Raw genomic sequence first — 25,073 nt, 5'->3', positions numbered from 1 at the left:
CATGGTTCCTAATTGTGACCCCCGGAATTTCATCGTGTAGGAGTATATCACGTATCAGAGGGTCTAAGGACAAAAAAAAAAAAAAGCTGAGAAAGTGAGTAGCCCTGTTGTGTGCCCCGTTGTAACGGAAAGGCAGCTAAGAGGGAGCCATTAACCAAAATGCGCGCTCTAGTATTCCAATACAAAATATGAATGTATTCCGGAAAGTTTCCTTGAATCCCATATTTTTCAAATACAGCAAATACAAAATCCCAAATTACCCGGTCAAAGACTTTTTCAGCATCAAAACTGATAAACAAAGACTTCAGGTCAAATTGTACAGCATGGGCCATGGAAGCCAACACTTTATACACACTAGTCCCTGCATATCACCCTTTTATAAAACCAACCTATTCAGGAGGGATTAAAAGGGGGAGAAGGATTGGCAGTCTGTCCACTAACATTTTGGCCAACAGCTTAATCTTAAAGATTAATAAATCGACAGGAAGGCAGATGAAATTTAATATGGACAAGTACGAGGTTATGCATATAGGGAAAAATAACCCATGCTGTTACATGATATTAGGTTCCATATTAGGTGCTACAAACCAAGAAGGAGATCTAGGCATCATAGTGGATAACACATTGAAATCGTCGATTCAGTGTGCTACAGCAGTCAAAAAAGCAAACAGAATGTTGGGAATTATTAGAAAGGGAATGGTGAATAAAATGGAAAATGTCATAATACCTCTGTATCGCTCCATGGTGAGACTGCATCTTGAGTTGTGGGCAATTCTTGGTCACCGCATCTCAAAAAAAGATATAATTGCTATGAAGAAGGTACAGAGAAGGGCAACCAAAATGATAAAGGGGATGGAACAGCTCCCCAATGAGGAAAGGCTAAAGAGATTAGGGCTGTTCAACTTGGAGAAGAGACGGCTGAGGGGGGATATGATAGAGGACTATAAAATCATAAGGACTAGAACCTGTAAATGTGAATCAGTTATTTTCTCTTTCAAATAGGACTAGGGGACACACTATGATGTTAGCAAGGAGCACATTTAAAACAAATCGGAGAAAATTATTTTTCACTCAACACACAATTAAGCTCTGGAATTTGTTGCCAGAGGATGTGGTTAGTACACTTAGTGTAGCTGGGTTTAAAAAAGGTTTGGAAAGTTCCTGGAGAAGTCCATTAACTGCTATCAACTAAATTGACTTAGTGAGTTGCCATTGGTATTACTGGCATTTGTAGCATAGGATCTACTTAATCTGTGGGTACTTGCCAGGTACTTGCAATAACCTGGATTGGCTGCTGTTGGAAACAGGATGCTGGGCTTGATGGACCCTCAGTCTGACCCAATATGGCAACTTCTCATGTTCTTATCTGTTACGCCCACTGATTCAGTTATGCCATTTTTTTTCTCTGGCTGCCAATTTTGGCAGTCTATACTCAGTGTTGCCTGTCTTCATCATAGTTCATCTTCCTGCTCTAGAGGTGTGGAATAGGAATAGCAGGAGATGGAAGGGAAGCTTACATTAAGCCAAGTTGAAGGTACTGTATGTTCTGAGCAATCTCTATCTTTTGTTCTTTTATTCCATTCCAGGCTTAGTGTTAATCAGATCACAGACCATGGGGTAAAAGTACTATCTGAAGAACTAAAAAAATACAAAATCATAACCAATCTGGGGTATGTTGAAACTTTTGTTTATTCATAGTTATAAATTACACAGTTTTAGACTCTTAACTAATGTATTTTTTTTAATCATAAATAAAGCAAAATGCTGAAAATTATTTTGAGGCAACGTCTTCATTTATATCAAAGTAGTACTCTGTTTCAGACATGGTTTTGTTTTTTTCTTATTTTTCATTCATTAGCAATTTGCAATCAGTGAAGTCAGTTAAAACCTGCAGCTAACTTCTCTATTATACAGCTTTGTTCTAGCATACTAGGGATTTCCCTAGTTAGCAAATTTTGTATAATTGCATCTGTTTGCGTATGTTTCTAGTCTCATTTTGGAAACAAAGGTTTGCAGGTGGAATATTTAGAAGGGATCATAAGCTGTATAGATTGCACTTTGGCAGCAGCAGCTGTATATGTTGTTCTTACTCCTCACTGTCCGACACATGCAACATGGTTAGGCATGCTGGAGCTTTCAAGTGATCTGCTGGAAACCTTATTTTTTGTATCCTTTCTTTACATAGTTATAGGCCAAATGTTTTTGCCATCATGGAAGGAAATTGAAGTTTTGGGAGTTTAGTGAAGAGAAGTTGTTTTTAGAAATCGTATTATAATCGAGAACCTTTTACCTTATATCTGTATGCATTTTGTTGATCCTCCTCTCAAAAACTGATGTAAGATTGCATTTAATTGCTTCTGTATTATACATGTGTGGTAATATATTACATATATATGAGAGCCATTTACAACTGGATGATTTCTCACTAAGCTTATACAGAAACCAAATTACGGATGAGGGAGCCAAATATGTCGCTAGTATCATTGAAGACTGCTCGAGCCTCACACATCTTAAGTAAGTAATGTTAACTTATTTGTGTTTTTTTTACCCTCACATCATTTGGGGCCAATATTCAAAGGCATTTAGTTGGATAACTTGTGAGTTCTCCAGCTAAATGCCATCTCTTGACTTGGAATATTTGGGGTGAATATGCAGCTACATTTTAGCTGGATAAGTTGATATCTGAATAAATTATAGTTGGATAAAAAAAAGAGGCATTCCTGGGAGGAGCTTAAGTTACCCGGCCAACAGCCAATTTTCAGCTTTATCCAGCTAAATTAGCTGGATAAAGTTAGTCCTGCCTTAGAGCGGACGTAAAGTTATCCAGCCTCCTGTGGTCGGATAACTTAAATCTCTTAACTGGCTGTATTCAAAAGAAGTGGCATCTGTATTAAAAAAAAAAAAAAAAAAAAAAGTCCTGCTTCGCTCCCCTCCCCAGTTATGCAATCTGTGTAATCAATGGTTCCCCCCCCCCCCCCCCCCTCGAGATATCTTTAGAAACTACTTTCTGCACTCGCATCGTGGTATGCTGCGGTTCTGGCAGTTTCCAACATTGCTCTGACATGAGTGTTGTTTTCTGGATCCACATACCCCATGAATACACAGGCACAGTGGTCTTCCCTCAACTTTTTTCTTGTGCATCTGTTCTGCAACTGACCCACACCGAAATTGTTTCCACGTCAGGGGGTGCAAGAGGATCATGAGGGTGGTATCTCTGCAGGGTTCCACATATTCCACAAATGCATGCACACACCAAATACACAAGCTAATAACTTTTTTTTTAGTTTTTCGTCCAATCCACACCAAGTTTTCAGGACATTTATCAGGGGGATTTTAATCAATTGTAGAGATGAAAGTATTCCCATCTTCCACACAAGGATCACGCATGTTATAAAATCTGGTGGCCGTGCGCACGTATGCGCCGGATTTTACAATCTGCGCGCGCACGTGCGGGGTGGTGAATTTTTGCAAATGACGAGCGGCGGCGCAATCGCACCTTCCCCAGTTCCCTCCCAGTCCGGAACAGGAAGTAAGTTACATGTGCCAGCCAACTACCGGCGCGCACTTCCTCCAGGACAGCGGCTAAAAGCCTCCGTCCCGCCACTATTTCAGGGCCCGGCGCTTGTGCGCGTATCAGTATTTATGCACGTGACCAAGCCCTTTAGAAAATGCAACACGACGTGCATAAGGCCTGGCCGCGCACTAAACACTGACATTTAAATGCGCCGGGCTTGTAAAATCCGGGCTTAAGTTTCTTCTAAATAATCATATTAGCCTAGGCAATCCTAGCAATCATCCTTCATCCACCCATCCCTGAAAATCATGAAATGGAATGCTGAGTTGAGATACGTTTAAAGTTTGAGATCCTTTTGAATATTTGAAAATGTTGTCCTTTCATCCTTCTTTCCTGTCAGTCAGTGATTTTTTTTTTATTTCTTTTGAAGTCATAAACATTTGTATCAGTAGTTCTGCTTTAAAATATAGAGAGTGATACCTTATCAAATTGTTTAGCGTACCAGGTATAATCTTCAAATTATTCACCCAAATGCATGCCGCTAATTCTCAGAAGAAAAAAAAAATAGATTTGGTCACCTCCTTTTGAACATTATCACCGCATCTTTGAAAAATGGTCCATTGTTACTGTGAATGATTTTCTGTGCAGAATCGGATGTAACAGGATAACAACGGTGGGAGGGAAGAGCCTAGCACTGGCTATTCAGAAGAGCAGAACTATTTTCGATGTGGGGTAAGTCAGATCTTCCAAAACAGCCCACTGTATTGCAATTGTGAAGCCAATGTGATAACTGTGCAGTAAAAAAATTTACAGAGCGAGACCCTACCTGTTTATCTAAGTTAGCCAGATAGCCATATCCGGCTAACTTACGGGCCGATACAGTACATTGGACGTACGTTTTCCCTTACCCCTTATTCAGAAAGGGGCCGAAAACGCGTGTCCAACCCGCCGAACCTAATAGCGCCCTCAACATGCAAATGCATGTTGATAGCCCTATTAGGTATTCCCATGTGATTCAGAAAACAAAATGTGCAACCATGCGCTAGGGACACGCTAGTGTCCCTAGCGCCTCCTTTTGCCTGTTTCTACCGCCAGGCCTCATTTATAACTATGAATAAAGTGGCCTGTGCGCGCGCCGGGAGAGCGGGTGTTCGCCTGCTCTCCCGCAGACTTTATTGAATCGGCCCGTTAGATGGGATATTCAGCAGCACAGCTATGCTGCTGACCTGCTATTGAGCAAGCTAAGTAGCGCTGCTCCAATCTGCCCATTGCCTACGCACATCTCAACTATGTAGCCATATAAGTGACTTATCCAGCTGTCTAACAGCCGCTGAGTATAACCAGATATTCAATGGGTGCTAGATAGCCAGATAAGTTCTATTTATCTGGCTATCTGCAGTTTAAATATTCACTTCGAAGATTTTAGCATTGTTTTTTTTTTTGTTGTTGTTTTTTGTTTTTGTTTTTTAACTCATGATAAAATTATTTACTTCCAATAAAAGATGATGATATACACTGTACCCAGTAGTTAAAAACCATCTAACGACTATAAATATTAAAGTAAATTGGAAGTTAACTTTTTACTTTGCTGCCATTTTAATTTGAGTAGTTAGAGATGGGAGTTAAGTTTAATTTACACCTTTAACCAGTGAATTCCAAAAATATTAGAGGTCCTTTGGTCTGGGGAACTCAAATCTGGGATCCTGGCACCTGGACTCCCTTGGATCTCCCAGAACCAGAAACCCTCTAATTTGTTTGTAATTCATTGGTTAGAGGTGTGAATTAAACTTAATTCTCCTCTTTAACTGTGAAGTTAAAGTGGTAGTAAAAAGCTAACTATCATTTTAGCTTACTCTTTTACTTTACAATCATGGCTAAGTTGGTTTATTTTTTTTATTTTTATGTTTTACTTTTTCATACTTCCCATTGAAGTACATTGACATTAAAGCTGTAGTTCATTCATATTAGGTGGTGAGATTAACAAATCAGCACTAAAATGGAAAATAAAATGTGATCTAATTTTTAATGCACACTGCGTTTTGTTTGCAGGTCATTAGCATGCATTTATATGGGAAGTGTGCTAAATTTAGCTCACTTTTTTTTTTTACTTCCCATTTTAGCACATATTTTATGCGCTAAAATCCTTATTACATGGAAAGTAATTTTAGCGTACAAAAACTATTCTCTAAAGCCAAAGTAAAGCAGTGCGCTAAGCCCTGCACACTTTATTACAGTAGCCCCTAAGTAACCAATGCCAGCCTGGAAGCATTGAAAGGGGCTGGTCTCCATAGCTGAGTTGTAGCAATGCATGCTGCGGTGCAGGACGCTTGAGGTCAAGTCTGATCTCTGATGGGGCCAGTAGGGCTCTGGCACATCACAGAGGGGAATGCAAATGCCATTTCTGTGCGTTATCTCTGCTGGCAGAAGAGCAGCGCTGTTGGATTTGCTGTAGGCGAGCAGAGCCGGGACCAGCTTTTTCTGCTCCCGTGGCAGATAACACAGAATTATACTCCTCACTCCCATCCCCTGTCTGCTCTGACACAGCTCTTCCTCCTTTAGCACCAAATGCACAGCTGTCTTTATAGTGATGGCAGCTTCAGCAAAGCACCGCACTCTCTCTCTCTCTCTCTCCTCCTACCCAGCATTCCCCTCTTTCTCTCCCATCCCCCTCTCCCATCCCCCTCTCCCCCCCTCCACTCTGTTTTCTGAATCCTATTTCTCCCCCACTCCTTGCCCTGTACCCCTCCCCTACAACTTGCCCTAGGTTTTCCTCTTAATCCCCCCCTCCCACTCACAACTTGTCTTGCATACACCCACTCTCTGCCCAGCAGCAGGAGTCCCTCTCCACCACTCTGCCCAGCAGCAGCAGCCTCCTCTCCCCCCCTTCTTTGTCTCCCCTCTTTACCCCCTCCCTCTTTTTGTCTCTCCTCCCTCCTAGGAAGCTTGGACTGTAATGCTGTAGATCTTTCTGTAGTGGCAGCAGCAATAGCTGAAAAACTTAAAATCAACACAGGGCCAGAGAGCCGTGAGGCAGCCCCTACCTTTCTCCTGCTCAAGCTGATTCACTGCACTATCCTGAAAACGTGGCTGGCTGGGGAGCCTCCAGAAAAGATTTGGGAACCACTTCCCTAGGTCCTTCAGCTTTGCACAACCCCCCTCAATTAATTTTCAGACTCATAGGGTCCCCTTGAGTTTTTATAATTAAACTCAGCTGTCATCATGTCCCCACCTCAACCCCTTCCCAGACCAAGCCTGTAGAATTACATAATTGGAGATCAAACTTTAAATGTTAAGCTTTGATTTGCAAAATATGTTTCAGAGATCATGTCACAGTGTCTGATGAATGTGTGTTCTGATTTTTGGAAATAGACTGCAAAAAAAAAATAAATCCCAAGAAATATCTAAATTTAACGATTAAAAAGGTATTCATACTACATTGGTTGGAGGTAATCTCTGAAATGGCTGGCCAGGCTGAACTGGAATTTTTTCCCTTTACTACTCACCATAGAAAAAAAACATTCAAATCACACTGACACTTACAATGACACAAAGTCCCTCGATTACCAGGCACTTTGTGAAATAACACAAAACCCTGCAAAAAGGCACTCAGAACCTGTATAGCAAACCCGCCAGACCAACACAGTATTAATTCCCAGATCTCAAACAGCAACAACCCTGCATGAAAATGCAACCCTGCAAATATTCGACCTGGGCCTAAAGTCACCTTCTAATAGGAAAACAGAACAAGCAGGATACTACAGATCCTTGCGCAGAACCTATACGCACACTAGCAGAATACTTCCCCTCCATCATACATAGAGAACACAGCCAGACTCTCATCATATACAGAATAAGGGATCACAAATTAGAAACAGAAATATGCTAAAAACTGAAGGTGTATTTGTTCTGCTACCCTCTCCAGTCTCTCCGCCCCCCCCCCCCCCCCAGTACACACTTTCTGTTCCCTGTAGATTAGTAGGAGAGGAGAAGGGGCTACATTAGAGAGAGTTCTTTGCTTTGCACTGTGCTCTGTCTCACATCTGCTCCCATCCAGTTCCTTGCATGCTGCCTGGGAGGGGAGGGTCTCGAGAAGGAAGCAGAGAGATGATCTTTGATGCCTGAGATTTGGGGCACTGGCCAGCAGAGTCATCTGGTTAGTCTTGTGTGCTCATGCCCATCAGTAAAGCAGCCTTGCACATGACGCCCCCTTGGACGTGACACCCAGGGCAGCCACCTCCTTGTCTCCCCCCCTAGGTCCAGCTCGGTAGGTGAAGACCTTCCCCTTTCTAGCCCTTGTCCAGTGAGGGAGCTGTGTTGTGCCAGCAGACCATTTGCCGTCTGGGAAGAGCTTCTTAGTAGAGGAAAATGGTGCGTGACGCAGAGAAAATAATAGTCCAGTGAGGTTTATGAAGATTGTATTCTGATTTTTTTTCTTTTTTTAAAGAGAGAAATAAAGACAGAGAAACAAAAATTTAAGTCTGACTTGAGCTCCAGTGTCCCCAGTTTATTCTGCAGCTCATTTGAAGGGTCGGCCAACCACTTAGTGCTAACATCAGACTTCTTAGTCTAGTTTTTTGCTGATTTAAAAAAAAAAAAAAAAAAAAAGCAGTTTTAATGTTTGCAGCGTCCGCACAAAGGAGACCTTAATCGTTTTATGTTAAGACCTCTGCCAGTTGTTTAACAGTGTCAGGTACTGTATGAAGCAAGCTCGGCTCCCATTTGCCTCTTTATTTTGTGTTTTTCAGGATGTGGGGTAACAAGATTGGAGATGAAGGAGCAAAAGTCTTTGCAGATGCCCTGAGAAACCACCCCAGCTTATCACATTTAAGGTAAGGGGAATTTGGGGGGGGGGGGGCATACCCTCATTTTCTTCTGATTTTCTTCAAAAAAAATGTTAACTGCTTCTATGAAGGCAATTTTTTTTCCCCTGTCTTTCAGTTCAACTTGTTATCAAAAAGCTAAAGTTTGGGTGAAACCAACATGAGAGAAAGCTATGTGGGTAAATGTAGATCTTGTGTGATTAAATATGCTGCGTCAGGCCGCCACTTATGATGCTCAGAATATCAACGGTCAAATGGGGAGGCAGACTGTCAGATGTTTTATGCAGGTAAACATGCAGTTTGAAATGCACCCCTGCCCCCTTCCGCAGTAGGAATAAGAGTTTGCACGCTGTAAGATTAAAAGGATAGGATTAGATTGGGGGAGGGAAGCACATGGGCGAAAAGTGCCTGCATTTCCTCCACCGCCCCAAACTTGCAAAGGGGAAAAACCACCCGACAGTGTTTGCCTTGGGGAAATTAGCTTGCAAGCCCTGCAGGCTGTTTTAGAAATGCCCTCCCCTGCCTCCCCCATGGGCAGTTCTTCAACATTAGAGCACGTTGGGGGTTCTGGGTAATGTGAATTATTCCTTCTGCTTCTCCACCCCACACAAAATGATGCATGAAGACCGTGTTGGAGGACACTTTCAGGAAAGCAGCCTGGAGTTAAGATTTGGTGCATTGGGTGCCACACAGCAAGCAATCACATGCGGATTAATTTTGTGGGAGGTTTTTCCCTTTCTTTTTTTGAAAAGTGGGCACATTGTTTAGAAGAGTACACATTTTTCCTCAAAGGATTATATTAAGATATGTTTTGAGGGGTTTTTCAGTACATTTTCTGGTGCCACTGTATTTATACGTAGTTCATTCGGGGGGGGGGGGGGGGAGAATACCAGAAAACCGTTCGAATGCTAAATTTAAAAATAATGAGGAGTTGGCCCCCAATGGCTCGGCGCTGATTGCTGATGATTAGAAGGCTTAGGTTCAGTTTCCAGTCCTGACTTCTGCTTCCTGGAGATGTAACAGAGGGCAGCACTCGCAGCCCCTTGAGAGAGGGAGGGAGTCTCAGCTATCACTCGGTAGTGACCTTTCCTAACTGGATGCATGAATATTGGATTTCAGAGGGAGTCACAGTCAGTGGCTCCTGGCCAAGAGTCATCACTGCAATGAAGGCTCGTAGCACCCAGTTCTGACTGAGCCGGAAGACCATAGGAGTAGGGGGGCCAAAACCATAATTATATTCAGGTTCTGAAAGTTTAGACCAGGGCATCAAAGGCGCTGCAGGTCTTCTCTTGCTTTGCATGGTACTTTGTGGTATCTGTGTAAGTGCTGGCATGGTCTCTCGCTGCTGATGAGATGTGAGCGTTAAGAACATAAAGAAGGATCGGGGCATAGAGGAGGAGAGTGAGTGATGGTCTGATAGATGATCTGTGGGATTTGATATTTAGGGAAATAAATATGGCAGAAGGGAGATAGTCAAAGGATTGGGAGAGGAAACTGTGTATGGGGAAACAAAAAGGCGCTGAAACTTTGGAAGGAGAAAGTGATGGTGCACTTTGGAAAAAGTGGAGGTGTTAGGGGAATTAATGGGAATAAAAGAACTTTGAGAAGGGAACTTTTACCCATGGGTAGAAGAAAATTGAATATTAGGGGTAGGTGTTAAGGTTAGGAAGGGCCAGATGAAAAAGTAAATCAGGTAGGGTAAGGCACTTTAACATTACCATTCTACACATGTGCTTGCAAATGGAGGAAGAGGACCAGGAAAGTAGATGATTTGAAATGAACTTTGGGAAAGAGAAGGGGAGAAGAAGGAAGCAAAAATTGAGTAATCCCATGCTAATTCCTGACAACCAGTTTCTGTGGATTTAAAAAAAAAAAAAATCACAAAAATGCTCAAGCAGATAGTAAAATGGACCTGGGCTAGAGACAAAAAACCGTATTCTCTTATGCTGGATAGGGAAATGTACAAACTCCTCTTTTTCCCCTCTGTGACCATCTACCCGCACCCCTAAGAACATAAGAACATGCCATGCTGGGTCAGACCAAGGGTCCATCAAGCCCAGCATCCTGTTTCCAACAGTGGCCAATCCAGGCCACAAGAACCTGGCAAGTACCCAAACCCCTATTGAAACAATCCCTCACGCTTCTCTTCTTTTACCTGGCAGACTCTCACACTTCAAGCCTACACCCTGGATGGAAGTATTAAAAACCCAACCCTTTTCTTCTTCTTGGGTTACCAGTAGTCAGATTCACAATAGTAAAAATTACCAAAAGGATGAATCACAGGAATCTACAGCAGAGATAAGCAGTACAAAAAATAATCAAATATACTTTTACATTTCCTGTTTCTCTAATAATACTACTTCAAGAACTTAATCATATTCTCAAACATCCTAAGGTCTTAATCATTCTTCCAGCAAACCATATCATTATTTACATGGGTTCACAAAATTCTCTCCAGCATTAGTTTCAGCATCAGCGCCCGGAGAATGGCATGGCTCCGAGCATTGAATCTCCAGCCGCAGGTCCAAGAGAAGCTCGCAGAACTGCCCTGTACTGGCGAGAATCTGTTTTGAGACAAGATAAAGGATGCTGTGGCTCAGATGAAGGATCACCATGAGATCCTCCAGCATCTCTCAGCCAGTACATCAGACCCACCGTCCTCCACCAGAAAGTCTTTACATCAGAGTGCCAGGAGATCTTTCTATCTCCAAAGGAAATATTACCCTCTGGCCTTGAGTGCCTGTATGCCACGAGTGGGTTCTAGGGGTCGCTCTAGACAGCAGCGGACCCCCAGACCTCAGCCGGCTCCCTGCTACGGGTTTTGACTGGCTGCAAAGGGGCATAAACCCCCATACCCTCAACTAGGGATGTGCATTTGTTTTGAACGAATGTGCAATCTGCAATGTATAGGTCCCTATTCGTTGCATTCGTGGGTCCATGAAACGTATGGCAAACCCCCATGAATACAACGTATCATTAACGAATAAAACCCCCACCCTCCTAACCCCCCCAAAGACTTGCCAAAAGTCCCTAGTGGTCCAGCGGGGGTCCTGGAGCGATCTGCACTCGGGCCGTCGGCTGCCAGTATTCAAAATGGACGAATCAAGTTTCCCCGAAAACAGATGCAACGGATTTGGGTCCCGACGCAATGAATACCGAATAGCAACGAATATTTTCCTTCTGCACATCCCTACCCTCGACGTTGGGGCCCCTAGTCGGAGGTTGGGTACAGTTCTTTTTGGACTGCTGGCCACAAGTCACCTCAGACCAGTGTGGGCCCTGTCCATCATTTGTCAAAGATATCAGCTGAACTTCCTGGGTGTCCCCACGGACTCTCCACCCTGCCCATTGTGGGGCCAGTCCTCGCTTTAGGAAATACTTTTGACCAGAGCTCTCCACCCCAGAAATGGCCAGAGCAGTCAAACCTATTCCGTTGCGGCAGTAAGGGCGGGGTTTCTACTCTTGCTATTTCCTGATTCCAAAGAGAACAGGGGGACTCCGTCCTATTTTGGACCTGAGAGCCTTGAACAAGTTTCTAAGAAAGGAAAAGTTCAAAATGGTCTCTCTGGGCACCCTGACTCCCCTCCTACAAAGAGGAGAGGGGCTTTGCTCCCTTGATCTGAACGACGCATACGCCCACATCAAGATCTTCCCTGGTCACAGGATGTATCTACAGCTCCTTGCGGGTGACAGCCACTTCTAGTACAGGGTGTTGCCCTTCAGACTGGCTTCAACCCCATGGGTCTTCACCAAATGCCTGGTAGTAATGGGTGAGCACCTCTTCCGGCTGAGGGTGCACGTGTCCCCCTACTTGGATGATTGGCTGATCAAGACCACCACTCAGGAGGGGGTGCTTCGCTCCCTATGCTTGACCATTCAGGTGCTGGAGTCCCTCGGGTTTGTCATCAACTACCCGAAGTCCCATCTCACCCCATCGCCTCAGTTGGACTTTATCGGTGCCAGGCTAGACACTGCTGAGGGCTGGGCCTTTCTTCCTTGCGATCGGGTGCTTGCTCTGGTGTCTTAGGCCAGTCTAGTCCGCCTAGGGTGACAAATGTTGGCCAGGCTTCTGCTTCACTTGCTGTGTCACACGGTCGCATCTGTCCATGTTACTCCTTTGGCTTGCTTACATATGCGGAGGGCTCAGTGGACCCTGCCGTCTCAGTGGCAGTAAGCCACCCAGGACCTCAATGTACGCATTCGCGTCGCGCCATCTCTCCAGACCTCCCCTGTCATGGTATGAGAGTATGCCCAATCTGGAGTAGGGGGTTCTCTTTCAGCACCCCTCCCCCACCCCCAACCCAGGTTGTGCTTACCACATATGCTTCCACCTTGGGTTGGGGTGCGCATGTGGTCGGCCTCCGCACGCAAGGTCTTTGGTCTGCTTAGGAAGCTCAATGCCAGATCAACTTCCTGGAGCTTTGGGAGATCAGGTACGTGCTCTGGGCATTCCGAGATTGCTTGTCCAACCAGGTGGTCCTGGTATAGACCGACCACCAAGTGGCGATGTGGTACATCAAAAGCAGAGAGGTACTGGATCATTCCTCCTGTGTCAGGAGGCTATCCAGATTTGGTCCTGGGCTCAGTCCAAGGGCATGCTCCTCTGGGCCATTTACCTGGCTGGGATGGAGAATGTGGTGGCGGACTGGTTGAGTCAAGCGTTCCAACCCCACAAGTGATCCCTGGATCAAGCAGTGGCAGATCACATCTTCTGCCTCTGAGGGATCCAGGACGTAGACCTCTTCACCTCCCCCTGCAACAACAAGGTGAACCACTTCTGCTTCCTCTACAGGGGGATAGAAAGCCAGCCTCGAACGGCTTTACCCGTCATTGGGGCAAGGGCCTTCTGTATGTTTATCCTCCGCTTCCTCTGATGATGAAGACTCTCCTGAAGCTCCGGCAGGATGGGGGACCATGATTCTCATTGCCCCTCGTTGACCTAGACAGGTCTGGTTCCTACTCCTGCGGGATCTCTCTGTCAGAGAACCGATCAGTCTGGGGACCTCCCCCGACCTGATCTCGCAAGATCAGGGCAGGCTGCACCATCCCAACCTCAGGGAGATGTCTCTGAGATGTTGAAAGGCTAGTTTTGCAGCCCCTTGACCTCTCTGACATCGGGTCTCGGGTCCTTGTAGCTTCCAGGAAACTTTCCACCAGGAAGTCTTATAACTTGAAGTGGAAGAGGTTTTCTGTCTGGTGTGAGTCACAGCTTGGATCCGTTCTCTTGCCCAACTTCGAGGTTGCTTGACTACTTGCTATACCTTTCGGACGCTGGTCTGAAGACCAACTTGGTCAGAGTACACCTGAGTGCCATCGGGGCCTGTCTCCATGCAGCCCATAGTGGGCCAGTTCATGGGGGTCTGCTTCAGCTGAAGCCTCCCCTGCGGCCTCCTGTTGTGTCCTGGGACCTCAACGTGGTGTTGGCTCGACACGTGCGAGACCCTTTCAAACCACTGCTCTCCTGGTGTCTGAAATACCTGACCTGGAAGGTCGTCTTCTTGGTTGCAGTCACTTCAGTGCACAGGGTAAGTGAGATTCAGGTGTTGGTGACATGTCCACCTTACACTAAGTTCTTCCATGATGGGTGTTTCTGCGTATGCACCCTAAGTTTCTGCCTAAGGTGGTGATTGATTTTCATCTTAACCAGTCAATCGTCCTGCCCACCTTTTTTTCCAGGCCTCATTTGCACCAGGGCGAATGGACTCTGCACAGTTTGGATTGCAAGAGGGCCTTGGCTTTCTACCTCAAATGGACAACAGGCCACAGGTAGTCTACAAAGCTCTTCATCTCTTTCGATAAGAATAGATTGGGAGTTGTGGTTACCAAGCATACACTGTCAAACTGGCTGGCTGATTGTATTTCCTTCTGCTATGTGTAGGCAGTCCTTCAGCTTAGAGGCCACATCAAGGATCACTCCGTCAGAGCCATGGTGTCTTCGGTGGTCCACTTGCAAGTGGTTCCCGTGGCCGAGATGTGCAAGGCTGCGAAGTGGAGTTCACGCCACACGTTCGCTGCCCATTACTGTTTGGACGGAGATGGCCGACATGACAGCAGCTTTGGCCAATCTGTTCTTCAGAATCTTTCAGCTGTAAAACCCAACTCTTCCTGCCTAGGGCCCTTTTTTCGGGTTCAGGCTGTCTCCCTCTGTTCTCCACAGCACCACAGTTGTGCCCATTGGCACCAGGTTAGGTGCCTGTGGATTTACTAAAGTTCGGGAGCAGCCTGTAGCTACATATTCACCAATGTGTAAGGACTACCATCCTGCTTGTCCTAGGAGAAAACAGAGTTTCTTACTTGTAATAGGTGTTCTCCTAGGTCAGCAGGATGTTAGTCCTCATGAAACCAGACACCACCCCACAGAGTAGGGTTTCTCCTATTTTTGTTTTCTTTTTTCGTAATTCTATGTCATGAGACTAATGGAGACCCCCGTTTGGACACTTGGATACTGGCATGCTGGGCTTGCTCAGCGTGCCAGTTTTCCATGCCGGGCTCCATCTGATGATGGCATCCATGTGTGAGGACTAACATCCTGCTGTCCTAGGAGAACACCTGTTACAGGTAAGCAACTCTACTATCTGGACAAAATTCAGCCAGGGATCAAGGGGGATAATTTCAAATCTTGGCTTTTGTCTAAGTAACTTCAAATTTTCTGGAGAAAGCTTTTGACTATTGACCTTTTGTATATTTTATCATTTTTTAAAAAGTGCATTGCTCCCTCTTGTGGGGAAAGAGAATATTAGATCTTTATTTCCCTTCTGTTCATTGTAATTCTTTCCTTTTATCAGTTTATGCATCTCTTGTACAAATTACCATGTCATCAAAGTTTCCTGAATCTTGGTTTTTTTGACAAGGAAATTTTAAAAAGCCATTTTCCTGGGTCAACAATGCACATAGCCTCTACCCTCATTGGGAGTAAGCACTTTTGATGGTGGGTGTTTAGATTTCGAGAGGGAAGTAATGTGAATAGATTACATTTTCACATCTGTGCAGGTTATTTGGAATGGAAATAATATCTGCAGAAAAAGCCAGGGCAAATCTCTGCAGGTTCTTGTTTCCCAGGGCATTTTTCAAAGGGACAATATACCCGTGTAGCTTCCTCTGAAAACTAGTGCAGTACCCACAGAGTAAATCTGTACAAACACTTTTTTTGAAAATACCCTCCAAAATTAAAAGGTTGTACTGTTCCTTATTAGAACAGCATGTGCGAGTGAGGTGGGCAGGAGGGAAAAGGATGCCTCTAGATGGAATCTGAATGGGGAGGTGGGGCAAGCTTCCGGCTTTCAGGCAGGGGGAGCACATATCATCCCTTAAAAGTTTAAACAGATTGATCCTTTGCTGTCACTGACCTTAGGACTGTGTGCTTTTCCTGAGCAGCAGCCATCTCTCCTGCTGAGTTCTGAGAGGGAGGAGATGATTTAAAAGATCATGCCGTTATGTTGGACCCAGTGACCTAAGAGCAGGGCTGGCCATTGTCAGGTGGGAGACTCAACACCTGCTCACAGGGACAGCAAGAGATGGGGATGTTGAAGAAGCAACGTTCACATCTCCAGGAGGCGGGAACCCTAGCTGTCATGCTCATCACAAGTGCACCAGGTTCCAAAGGGAGATGAGGTGTGTGATCTCTGGCCCAAGGATTATCACTGTTGGCCAGGGTACAAAGGGAAGAGAGTGGACCCAATCATGGAGAAACACCTGGTGGTCACAAATGAAGACCTAGGGACTTTTCAGCTTCGGCGTTGTTTTGCAACGAATGGGGTCGAGGCTTGATCCGACTGAACTGAAAGCTATGGAGGAAGGTGAGCCAGGTTACAGCCAAAAAAGAGCCTGGCGTTAACTGTCCTTCGTTTAATGCTAGTGTGTGTGCTCTCTAACCAGACATTTCAGCAGTGGAGTGTCATGCAGACGGAACTGTATTCAGATTTAGAAACATAGAAGTCTCTATTCAGCACCTCATAGCCAGTTAAGTTACGACTTAGCCAGCCGAGTGGCATAGTCTGAAAATTTGCCCACTTTGGCCAGCTGCAGCTTACCTGGCTAACTGTTCACTGCTAAACAGCTGGGTAGGTGAGGGGTGGGAAGGGGGGCATTCCAGTGAGGAGGTACTTACCAGGTAACTCAGCCGAATAAGTGCCAGTTCTCAGCCTTTTCCAGCTTAGCTAGCTGGACAAGACTAGGACTGCTATTTGGCTACTCTTTAGTTAACTGGATAAACTAACTATCAGATAGCCACGTATATTCAGTGGCGCAGCTGCACCACTGAATATCTCAGCCAGTTACCTGGAAACGTTTATCTGGCTAACTTCCTCAGTTGGATAGTTGAGGCCTCAATGTTGAGAGCACAGAGAGCCTAAACTCACTTTTTTTTTTTTTTTTTTTAACCATAGATATAAAATTGGAAGATGGTTTTTAGTCAGAGGTACATACTGAGCAACAGTGAGTGAGGTGCCGGGATCCCCTTGTTAAATTATGTCTTACAGAGTGGAACAGGGCTGGTGAGGTTCCCTTGATATGAAATTGGTGGCACCTCGCTGGCAGCAGTGACTGTTCTTTAAAGGAAAGGGTTCATTTTGCAGCAGGAAGCTGACCAACAGGTTTTGTGTTTAGATAATTTCCTTTCACTCCAACACTAGCATTTACTGCTCTCCCTCAAAGCATTACACAGGAGATTTCACAGGTATTTTAACAGAAGAGCAGATCTACCATGTGCTCCAGTTTATGTATGTATGTATATATGTATTTATTTGTTTAAAATTTTTAGCTTGCGCCCTCCAAGCTTTGAGGTGGGTTACAAAAAAACATACATATTAAAATACCTCTGTTTCATTAGACACCTCTGTCATACCTAATTCTATTTTCAGAGCAAAGGATGTTAACTTTTTTTTTTCCTTTTCCTCATTCCTATGCTTTTTGCAGTCTTTCCTGTAATGGCATCTGTACAGATGGAGGTAAAAGCATTGCAGAGGCCCTTCAGCAAAACACTTCTGTGAGGATATTGTGGTAATCATTACAATTATTACAGACAAGCTCTGGCAATTCATTGGCTGTATTGTTGAGTGTTTGTGTCTGCTTCAAGCTGTTGTTTCATCTTTTTAATGCTAAATGTAACTGTCATTGTTTTTTTTAATTGTTCAGCACTTTGCCAGGTCCTTGGACCAAGCTCTGACTACCTCAAGACTTGAGGAATTGTCTCCCTGCTAACAGTTTTCTTCTCCCCGTGGGTCGTCTTTGCCTTTTATAAGTTAATGGAAGAGTGCCCTCACTGAGCTCCTTCCAGCTCTTTGGAGCCGATGCAATAAATGAGCTTGGAAAACGGGTGCTCAGTATTGAGTGCCTGCTTTCCTAACGCGTGCCCAGCCACCTCTCCTGGGTGCGCGATTGAATATTTAAATGAGGGGTCGTGCTGCCAAGGAGATGCTAGGGACAAATGTGCGCCCCTAGCGCCTCCTTCATAGCGGGCGCCCAGGAGAGGTGGCTGTCAGCAGGTTAGGAAAATGGACGCTCAATTTTTCGAGGGATTGGTTTCTAAGCAGCCCAAAAAAATGTACAGAAAAGCAGAAAATACTGCTTTTCTGTACAACCTCCAACTTAATATTGTGGCGATATTAAGTCAGAGGAGCCAAAAGGTTAAAAAAATAAATAAATAAGAGAATACCGGCAGTCAGGTTAGGGAAACGGATGCTTAATTAATGAGCGTCCATTTTCCTAACCCGCTGACAGCCACCTCTCCTGGGTGCCCGCTGCCAAGGAGGCGCTAGGGGCGCACATTTCTCCCTAGCGCCTCCTTGGCAGCGCGACCCCCTCATTTAAATATTGAATCGCACACCCAGGAGAGGTGGCTGGGCGAGCGTTAAGAAAGCGGGCACTCAATAGTGAGCGCCCATTTTCCACGCTTGTTTTATTGCATTTGCATGTGATGAACGCTATTAGTTTCACGGGGGGGGGGGGGGGGGGGTTGGACGCGCGATTAGGACACGCCAATCCCCTTGTAGCATAAGGGGCTATGGATGCGCGTCCAACCGCGTGTTAAACAGTGCACTCACTGAGCGCACTGTTTTGCATCAGCCCCTTTATTTGTAAAGAAGTTGGTTCCATTGCAATGCTCCCCAAAGTTATGAACTTATGTCCAATATGACCCCTTTTTAATACTTGACAACCTAAACAAAATAGCATACCTACGCTCCCTGCATCCTGCTTCCTGCTCACTCACCCAAAATGGGAAAGTAGCAGTGGAAGTAGCAAACGGCCCGTGCTGACCACTGCTGCAAGTTGCAGGTCAGAGTGAAGGACTGGAGGAAGGGGGTCACACGCACAGTTTGGGGAAACTCTGTTGTATTGTGAGGGTATTCACTTCCAGTCCGTCATGTTCTAGCCAGTCACATGCTGGTTATTTAGGTATAACCAGGCCCCATCCCAGAAGAGCTCAAACACAATCTGCACAGTAACAGTGAGCCTCTATTATTTTCCAGGGTGTCCTCTGATGCCCCAGAACCCTTGATGATAACTTTAATAGCACAGCCTAACTGAACATTATGAGCAGCACCACACACTCCTCGTTCTTCCAGCATCTATGAAAGAGATAATCATGTACTTTGGTTTAAGAATCGGTTTAATTTGTATCATTTTTTTCCCCTGAAAACCAGACCTGTTTTACAACCCTTGTATTAAGCAGTATTGACTAATGTAACTCACTTTACGTAGGCCTCCCCAGTTACAGATTACTACTCTTGCAGCTAGTTCAGAATTCTGCAGCTCGCAATCTTGCTAATAATTGGGCCGATACAGTACTCCACCGGAGCGCACTGTTAGCCCGCATTTGAACGTGCGTTTTCGACACGCTAGCTTTACCCCTTATACAGTAAGGGTTAATAGCGCGTCAAAAATGCTCATCCAACCCCCCCAAAACTAATAGCGCCCGCAACATGCAAATGCATGATGATGGCCCTATTAGTTATTCCCGCGCGATCCAGAAAGCAAAATGTGCAGCCAAGCCGCACATTTACTTTCAGAAATTAACGCCTGTCGGCACTGGGAAAGTGTACAGAAAAGCAGAAAAAAACTGCTTTCTGTACACCCTCAGACTTAATATCATAGCGATATTAAGTCAGAGGCCCCAAAAATAAAAAAAAATAAAAAATTTTAGAATCGGCCCGCGGGTCGGAAGATGGACCCTCAATTATGCCAGCGTCTGTTTTCCGAACCCGAGGCTGTCAGCGGATTTGAGAACAGACACTGGCAAAATTGAGCGTCTGCTGTCAAACTCGCTGACAGCCGCCGCTCCCCTCAAAAAAGAGGCGCTAGGGACGCACTAGTGTCCCTAGCACCTCTTTTTACTGCGGGCCCTAATTTGCATAGGCCACCCTCCTGAATCCTGCACCCAGGAGAGTGGCCTGTGCGTGCGCCGGGATCGCCGGCTGTCCCCCGCGTTTTTCTTTATAGGCCTGAATGTCCCTCCATGACCATATCTGAAATGACATATACATTTTCATAATTTCCCCTCTTCCCATCCCCCCCCCCCCCCCCCCATTACCAGCTGCTAAATAATTACATTCGAGAGGAAAGGGCATTTGAGATGCACACAAAATAAATAACTTACAGCATAGAAGACATCAAATTGGAGCACTATCAATAACACTCTTTTATATGGCAAACCTCATTCCCCAATTTCATATAGCTGCAAAGCTGACTCATAAAAACACATCATTTAACTCTGCACTTTGGACCTTAACCGGTAAGTTTGAACATATGCATCCCAAATCTCCAAAAAGGTCCATTGGCGTTTAAGTAACAAACCAGTCACAATTTTTACCATTAACATTAAACTATGAAAGGCATTCCTCCATCTTCAAAAAGAAGGGACTTCCTCATCTTTCCACTCCATGAGAATACTCTTTCTCCTTAACAGACAAGCTTTTCACTTTAGTCGCCTATTAAATTTACTTTGAATTTAGAATGATGCGGTCATCAAATAAGACTCCCTCTGGTAGGAAAGAGATATTTTGCCCAAGAATTTGCTCAAAGAAAGCTTTAATTCCATCCCAAAATTTGAAAATTACTTCACATAACCAGAAAACATGATCTAACGTCCCTCGATCCTTCTTGCATTTTTGACACACATCGGTGCCTACAAAGCCAGCTCTATAAGCGCTAGCAGGAGATATATAGGCCGTGTAAAAATTTGGAATTGCATTTCTCTCAATCCCATGTTGGATATCAATATCTTAATATGTTTAAGACTAGCATTCAACTGACCCGCTGTTAGTGCCATTGATAACTCATGATTCCATTTAGCAAGCAGAAAATCCAACATCAAAGGTTAGCGAATACCCAGCAAAGCCTTATATAACATAGCAATCTGTGTTCTCTTGTAAATTTCAATCTGAAAGAAATCTTTCATTCGGTTACAAAAAGTCTCCTGTAGAGATTTCAGTCCTAAACTATGGGCATAGTGATGAAGCTGCAAATATTCCTTCATCAGAACTTTCAAGTACTCGACAGGACTAGTAATATTATGTACCAACATATCATCTGCAGAAGCAGCAATCTTAAACTCCGTTTCTCCCGTTTTTAATCCCCTTCACGTCTGGCATAAAATGAATCTGCCGTAGCAGAGATTATAATGAAAGAAGAAACAAAAGGGGAGCTAATGGGCATCTCTTGAGTTCCTCCCTGAAGTGCCAATTACTCTGTTCGCACTCCATTTATCAAAGAGGGGCAGCTCTAGGGGCCTAATCAACACCCGAAGTATCTTGTGTCTTTTAACCGGGGAACCAAGGCCTGCCACATTCTAAGAGATAACTCTAAGATCCGTATTACTCCTCCTTAAGTAATAAAGGATATTTTGTTAACAAAAATAAACAACCTCATAGCAGGGGAATCCCCCCAGCCTAGGACTCCCCCCCCCATGATGGTAATACCATATCGAACGCTCCATAAGTACTGAATACAAATCCCATATATCCCAACCTTTATTTCTAGTAATGAAAATAAGTTCCCCACACCTCCCATTCTCTTTTTGCTCCCTTCCCCTTCCAACCAGTATCCCCCCCCCCCCCAATAAACCCCATTACTCAACCCCTGCTTAAATCAAACACCCTCGCTGCTGAAGGTCTGAGATCACTCTACCCACTATGGGAAAACCACCTCCCCCATTCCTGAACACCTTAAACTCACAATATGCTTTCTAAACTCCCAGGCCACTATAAGCTGATAATGCCAAATCCATAGGAAAAGAATATAAAGAAAAAAAAGTAAAAAAAACATTATATTAAATATTCTAGTGTCTCAAAAAATGATCTTTGAAAACCCCAAAGAAAGGGGAAAATCTGGATTAGTTGGGCACATGACTCTCCAAGTGGCCACACATTTCCAATGCTGCATACTTGACCAGAAAAAGTACCAAAACTGGGTCACTAGATTGTACATGAAGTTGTGTATCCTCTCTTCTTGCTTAGATCACTGATCATAGATCTGACCAGCCACACAGTTCCAAAAAAATAAATATGCCAATTGGCACAGGAGCACCATAATAGAGAATATAAAAAAGAAAAGAGAAAAAAACATCCCTTTGACCCCTTTCATTCATTGTGTGGCATGATCCTTGCAGTACCGACTGGATACATCTTGTAATTCCAAAACAATTGAAAACCACCCACACAATCTTTTTAAGGCACATAGTGGGAATGAAGAAATTGCCACAGCTGAACGTCGATTTATTCCACCAGGATCATAGCTTCAGCTAAAATAATGTCTAACTTCCACTCCTGTTGTTGGGCAAATCTTCTGATGCAGAGCAAATCCCATGTGAAATGATCACAGCAATGAAGAGTCATTAAAAGTTGGAGGTTCACTGCAATAACAGCGTTCCAACTGACTTGGAGACACCCATTGGGAAGCACTCACATACACACACACACGCACACCTCTCATGTTCCCTTTGACTCGCAGATAAGGGGCAGAGGTAAAATCAAATGAAAATGTTTAATCAGAAAGCTCCATAAAGAGAAAAAAAAATTATATATATTTGGTCAGAAATTTCGACCCGCTTTCTTGCCGTTCTTTCTCTTCTTCCCTACCTACAACCGAAACCCTGCATTGAAACATTGAATTGTAGAAGCTTTAACATTTTAATTACAACAGGAGAAAGTTAAGAACGCATGATTTCCAACATACGGGGTTTTTTTCGAATGCCCAGGCAAACTTCTCTGCTCACCATATATTCAATCACCCAGCCTCCTTTGCTGCTTCCAGGCTCCAATCAAAAGCTTGAGCCTCCGACACCACTGAGAACCACTTTATGTCCCCATTATGCAACACCCTTAATTTGGCCAGATAGAGCAGCGAACATTTTACTTTCAGGCCATACAATGCGGAGCACCCTGGGGCAAACTCATGTCACAAAGCCGAAAGGTTTGTTGAGTAATCCTGGAAAACCAGGATCTTCTTTTCTTTATAACACAAATGTTTACCTTGGCACACTGCTTGTAAAATTAGTTCCTTGTGCAAATAATTTAGGAAAAGGACTATGAAAACATGGGATTTCGTATTTTCAGTCGCCCCGAGCTGGTGTGCTTTCTCCACCAGCATGCCTCCGCTTGTTCCCTCGAGGTGCAGCTCGGGTGGTATCCATTTTTTCAAGGAACCTGCAAAGCTCACTGTCTAGCAGACTCTGGTAGCCCAACCAACTGAAGATTATTGCGTTGGGATCTGCTCTCCAAATCTTCCAGTCTCGTTTCACAAATCTGCAGTGCGGCCTGCATCAAAGTAAGGTCATCTGTAGTCTCGCTTATCTCATCTTGCACATCAAAAATACGCTGCTCCACCTCATTCATTCTCTTAGTAATTTCCCCAAAGGGAAATTCGTTTCTAACTTATAGATTTTATCTATTTTTTTTCAAACCTGGGCTCTAGAGCTTTAATCACCACCTGGAACATTTCAGTCACAGCCTCACTCACAGCGGGAGCCTCCAGGTTCACAGTCCCAGTAGCCATCTTGGGATCTTGCAAGGATGACTTTTTTTTTCTTTTTTCTCTGTCCTTCTTGGCAGCGCTAGTACTCATAGCTCAATAGACCATTGATTTGTGCTGAAGAGAAGATGATCTTGCTAATCACATCTTTTAGGCTATTGTCAGTATGGGTATAAGCCAGATGGATGTAGATAGCCCCCAGAGCAGAACTTCCCTACATCTTGCCTTGCCCACAACATCACATGAATAAGATTTTGAACTTAATTCACAAGATGGTGCATGATGACATAAAATGTTGGACCAGCTCTGTACTGAGAATTTATAGACCTGCATGTTCCTTGAGAACAGAAGGAAAATGCCTGCTTGAAATTCCCTCTGTCAAAATAACAAGGCTTGAATTGACAAGAGACTGAGCCTTTTCATTGGCAGGTCCATCTCTTTGGACTCTGCCGGACATCAGGACAATTGTCAATACAAATCAGTTTAAAAAGGCATTAAAAACACATTTACTTAGGCAAGCCTATAATCTGGATTCCCCAGCTAATTTAAATAACTTGCTGATCTGTGAGCTATTAATAATGTAACCTTAAAGGCCTTTAGTCTCAATTTGTTAACAGCAGCATTACGTGTGTATAGATATTTTTTTGTCTTGAAATTATTGGTATTCTGTTTTTATTATTATGAATGATGTAATTAAAGCTGCCTTGTAATGGTCCTTCTGTGAAACTGTGGAATATAAGTTTTAATAAATTCAAATTCTCTTAAGGACTGGAAGTGAAACCCCCCCCCCCCCCCCCCCGGTCTATTACCAGGTATTTTTTCTTAGGATGGTCTAATTTGGTGGAATCAGTTGCCATTCACAGTCCATGCTACTCTGTGAATATTTAAGAGTTAAAACTGTTTCAACACTGACATGTCCACCTTGCTTTACTGATTGCCTGGTTTCTCTGCCTGCTTTGCATCCTTTAACCACTGTTCCATAGCCCTGTTTATATTTTGTATCCACCAAAAAGAACAGCCTCTAGACATGGCTGAATGTGACAATCTTAGCAGCAGTGGCTGCAATTCTTTACACTGATACAGCTGGCAGTTGCCCTGTGGTGGTGCCACGCAACTTTATCAGCACTTTATAGAATCCCTAAATTTACAGTGCAGATTCTGATTTCGTATGACAGCTGATATTCTCAGAGGGAGGGAGGGTTTGAGAAGTAAAACAAGCTTTCATTACTGATTTCATTATCCAACTGCTGGCTTTATCCATATCATAAATACATACACCGTAAATGATAAAGCAAAGTTTCTTACCTGTAACAGGTGTTCTCCAAGGACAGCAGGATGTCAGTCCTCATACACATGGGTGACATCGGATAGAGCCCAGCAAGGACAACTTATTTCAACATTTCTAGAACTTTGACTGAGCCTCATTGAGCGTGCTCAGGCATGTATTATACCATGTGTCCATGTGGGGGTCCCATCCAGTCTTATAATATAGAATTCAAGAGAATAAAATAATAAAGTAGAAAAAAACTCATGTAGTAGAAACCCAACTCCGTAGGGTTAAGGATGGGTTTCGTGAGGACTGACATCCTGCTGTCCTTGGAGAACACCTGTTACAGGTAAGCAACTCTGCAATCTGGAAAGAACACATGCAGTTTTGAGATACAGAGATCCATATAATTTCCTTTCCCTACAGTTTTTATGTAGAATACATCCTGCAGCGTTTGTGATGGTGACTGTTGACAATGTCCATCTAGGTGGAAATAAATGATGATGAT

General features: G+C 44.1%; 1 protein-coding gene across 3 annotated transcripts in view; it reads left to right on the top strand.

The window, feature by feature from the left end:
* Window positions 1–25,073, top strand: part of NOD1 (nucleotide binding oligomerization domain containing 1) — a 103,372-nt gene that overhangs the window by 51,774 nt on the left and 26,525 nt on the right. For 2 of the 3 annotated variants that reach the window (XM_029589365.1, XM_029589366.1), the window contains 5 exons: window positions 1,587–1,670; window positions 2,431–2,514; window positions 4,163–4,246; window positions 8,260–8,343; window positions 17,248–17,331. In XM_029589365.1, the coding sequence (XP_029445225.1) occupies window positions 1,587–1,670; window positions 2,431–2,514; window positions 4,163–4,246; window positions 8,260–8,343; window positions 17,248–17,331 (420 nt within the window). The remainder of the gene's footprint in view (window positions 1–1,586; window positions 1,671–2,430; window positions 2,515–4,162; window positions 4,247–8,259; window positions 8,344–17,247; window positions 17,332–25,073) is intronic. The other variant, XR_003854563.1, reaches the window with a different exon arrangement.

This window comes from Rhinatrema bivittatum, chromosome 2 (genome assembly GCF_901001135.1).
Source record: "Rhinatrema bivittatum chromosome 2, aRhiBiv1.1, whole genome shotgun sequence".
In the NCBI taxonomy this organism is placed as follows: Eukaryota; Metazoa; Chordata; class Amphibia; order Gymnophiona; family Rhinatrematidae; genus Rhinatrema; species Rhinatrema bivittatum.
The sequence above is the reverse complement of the archived record's forward strand: the minus strand, read 5'-3'. Positions and strand labels throughout refer to the sequence as shown.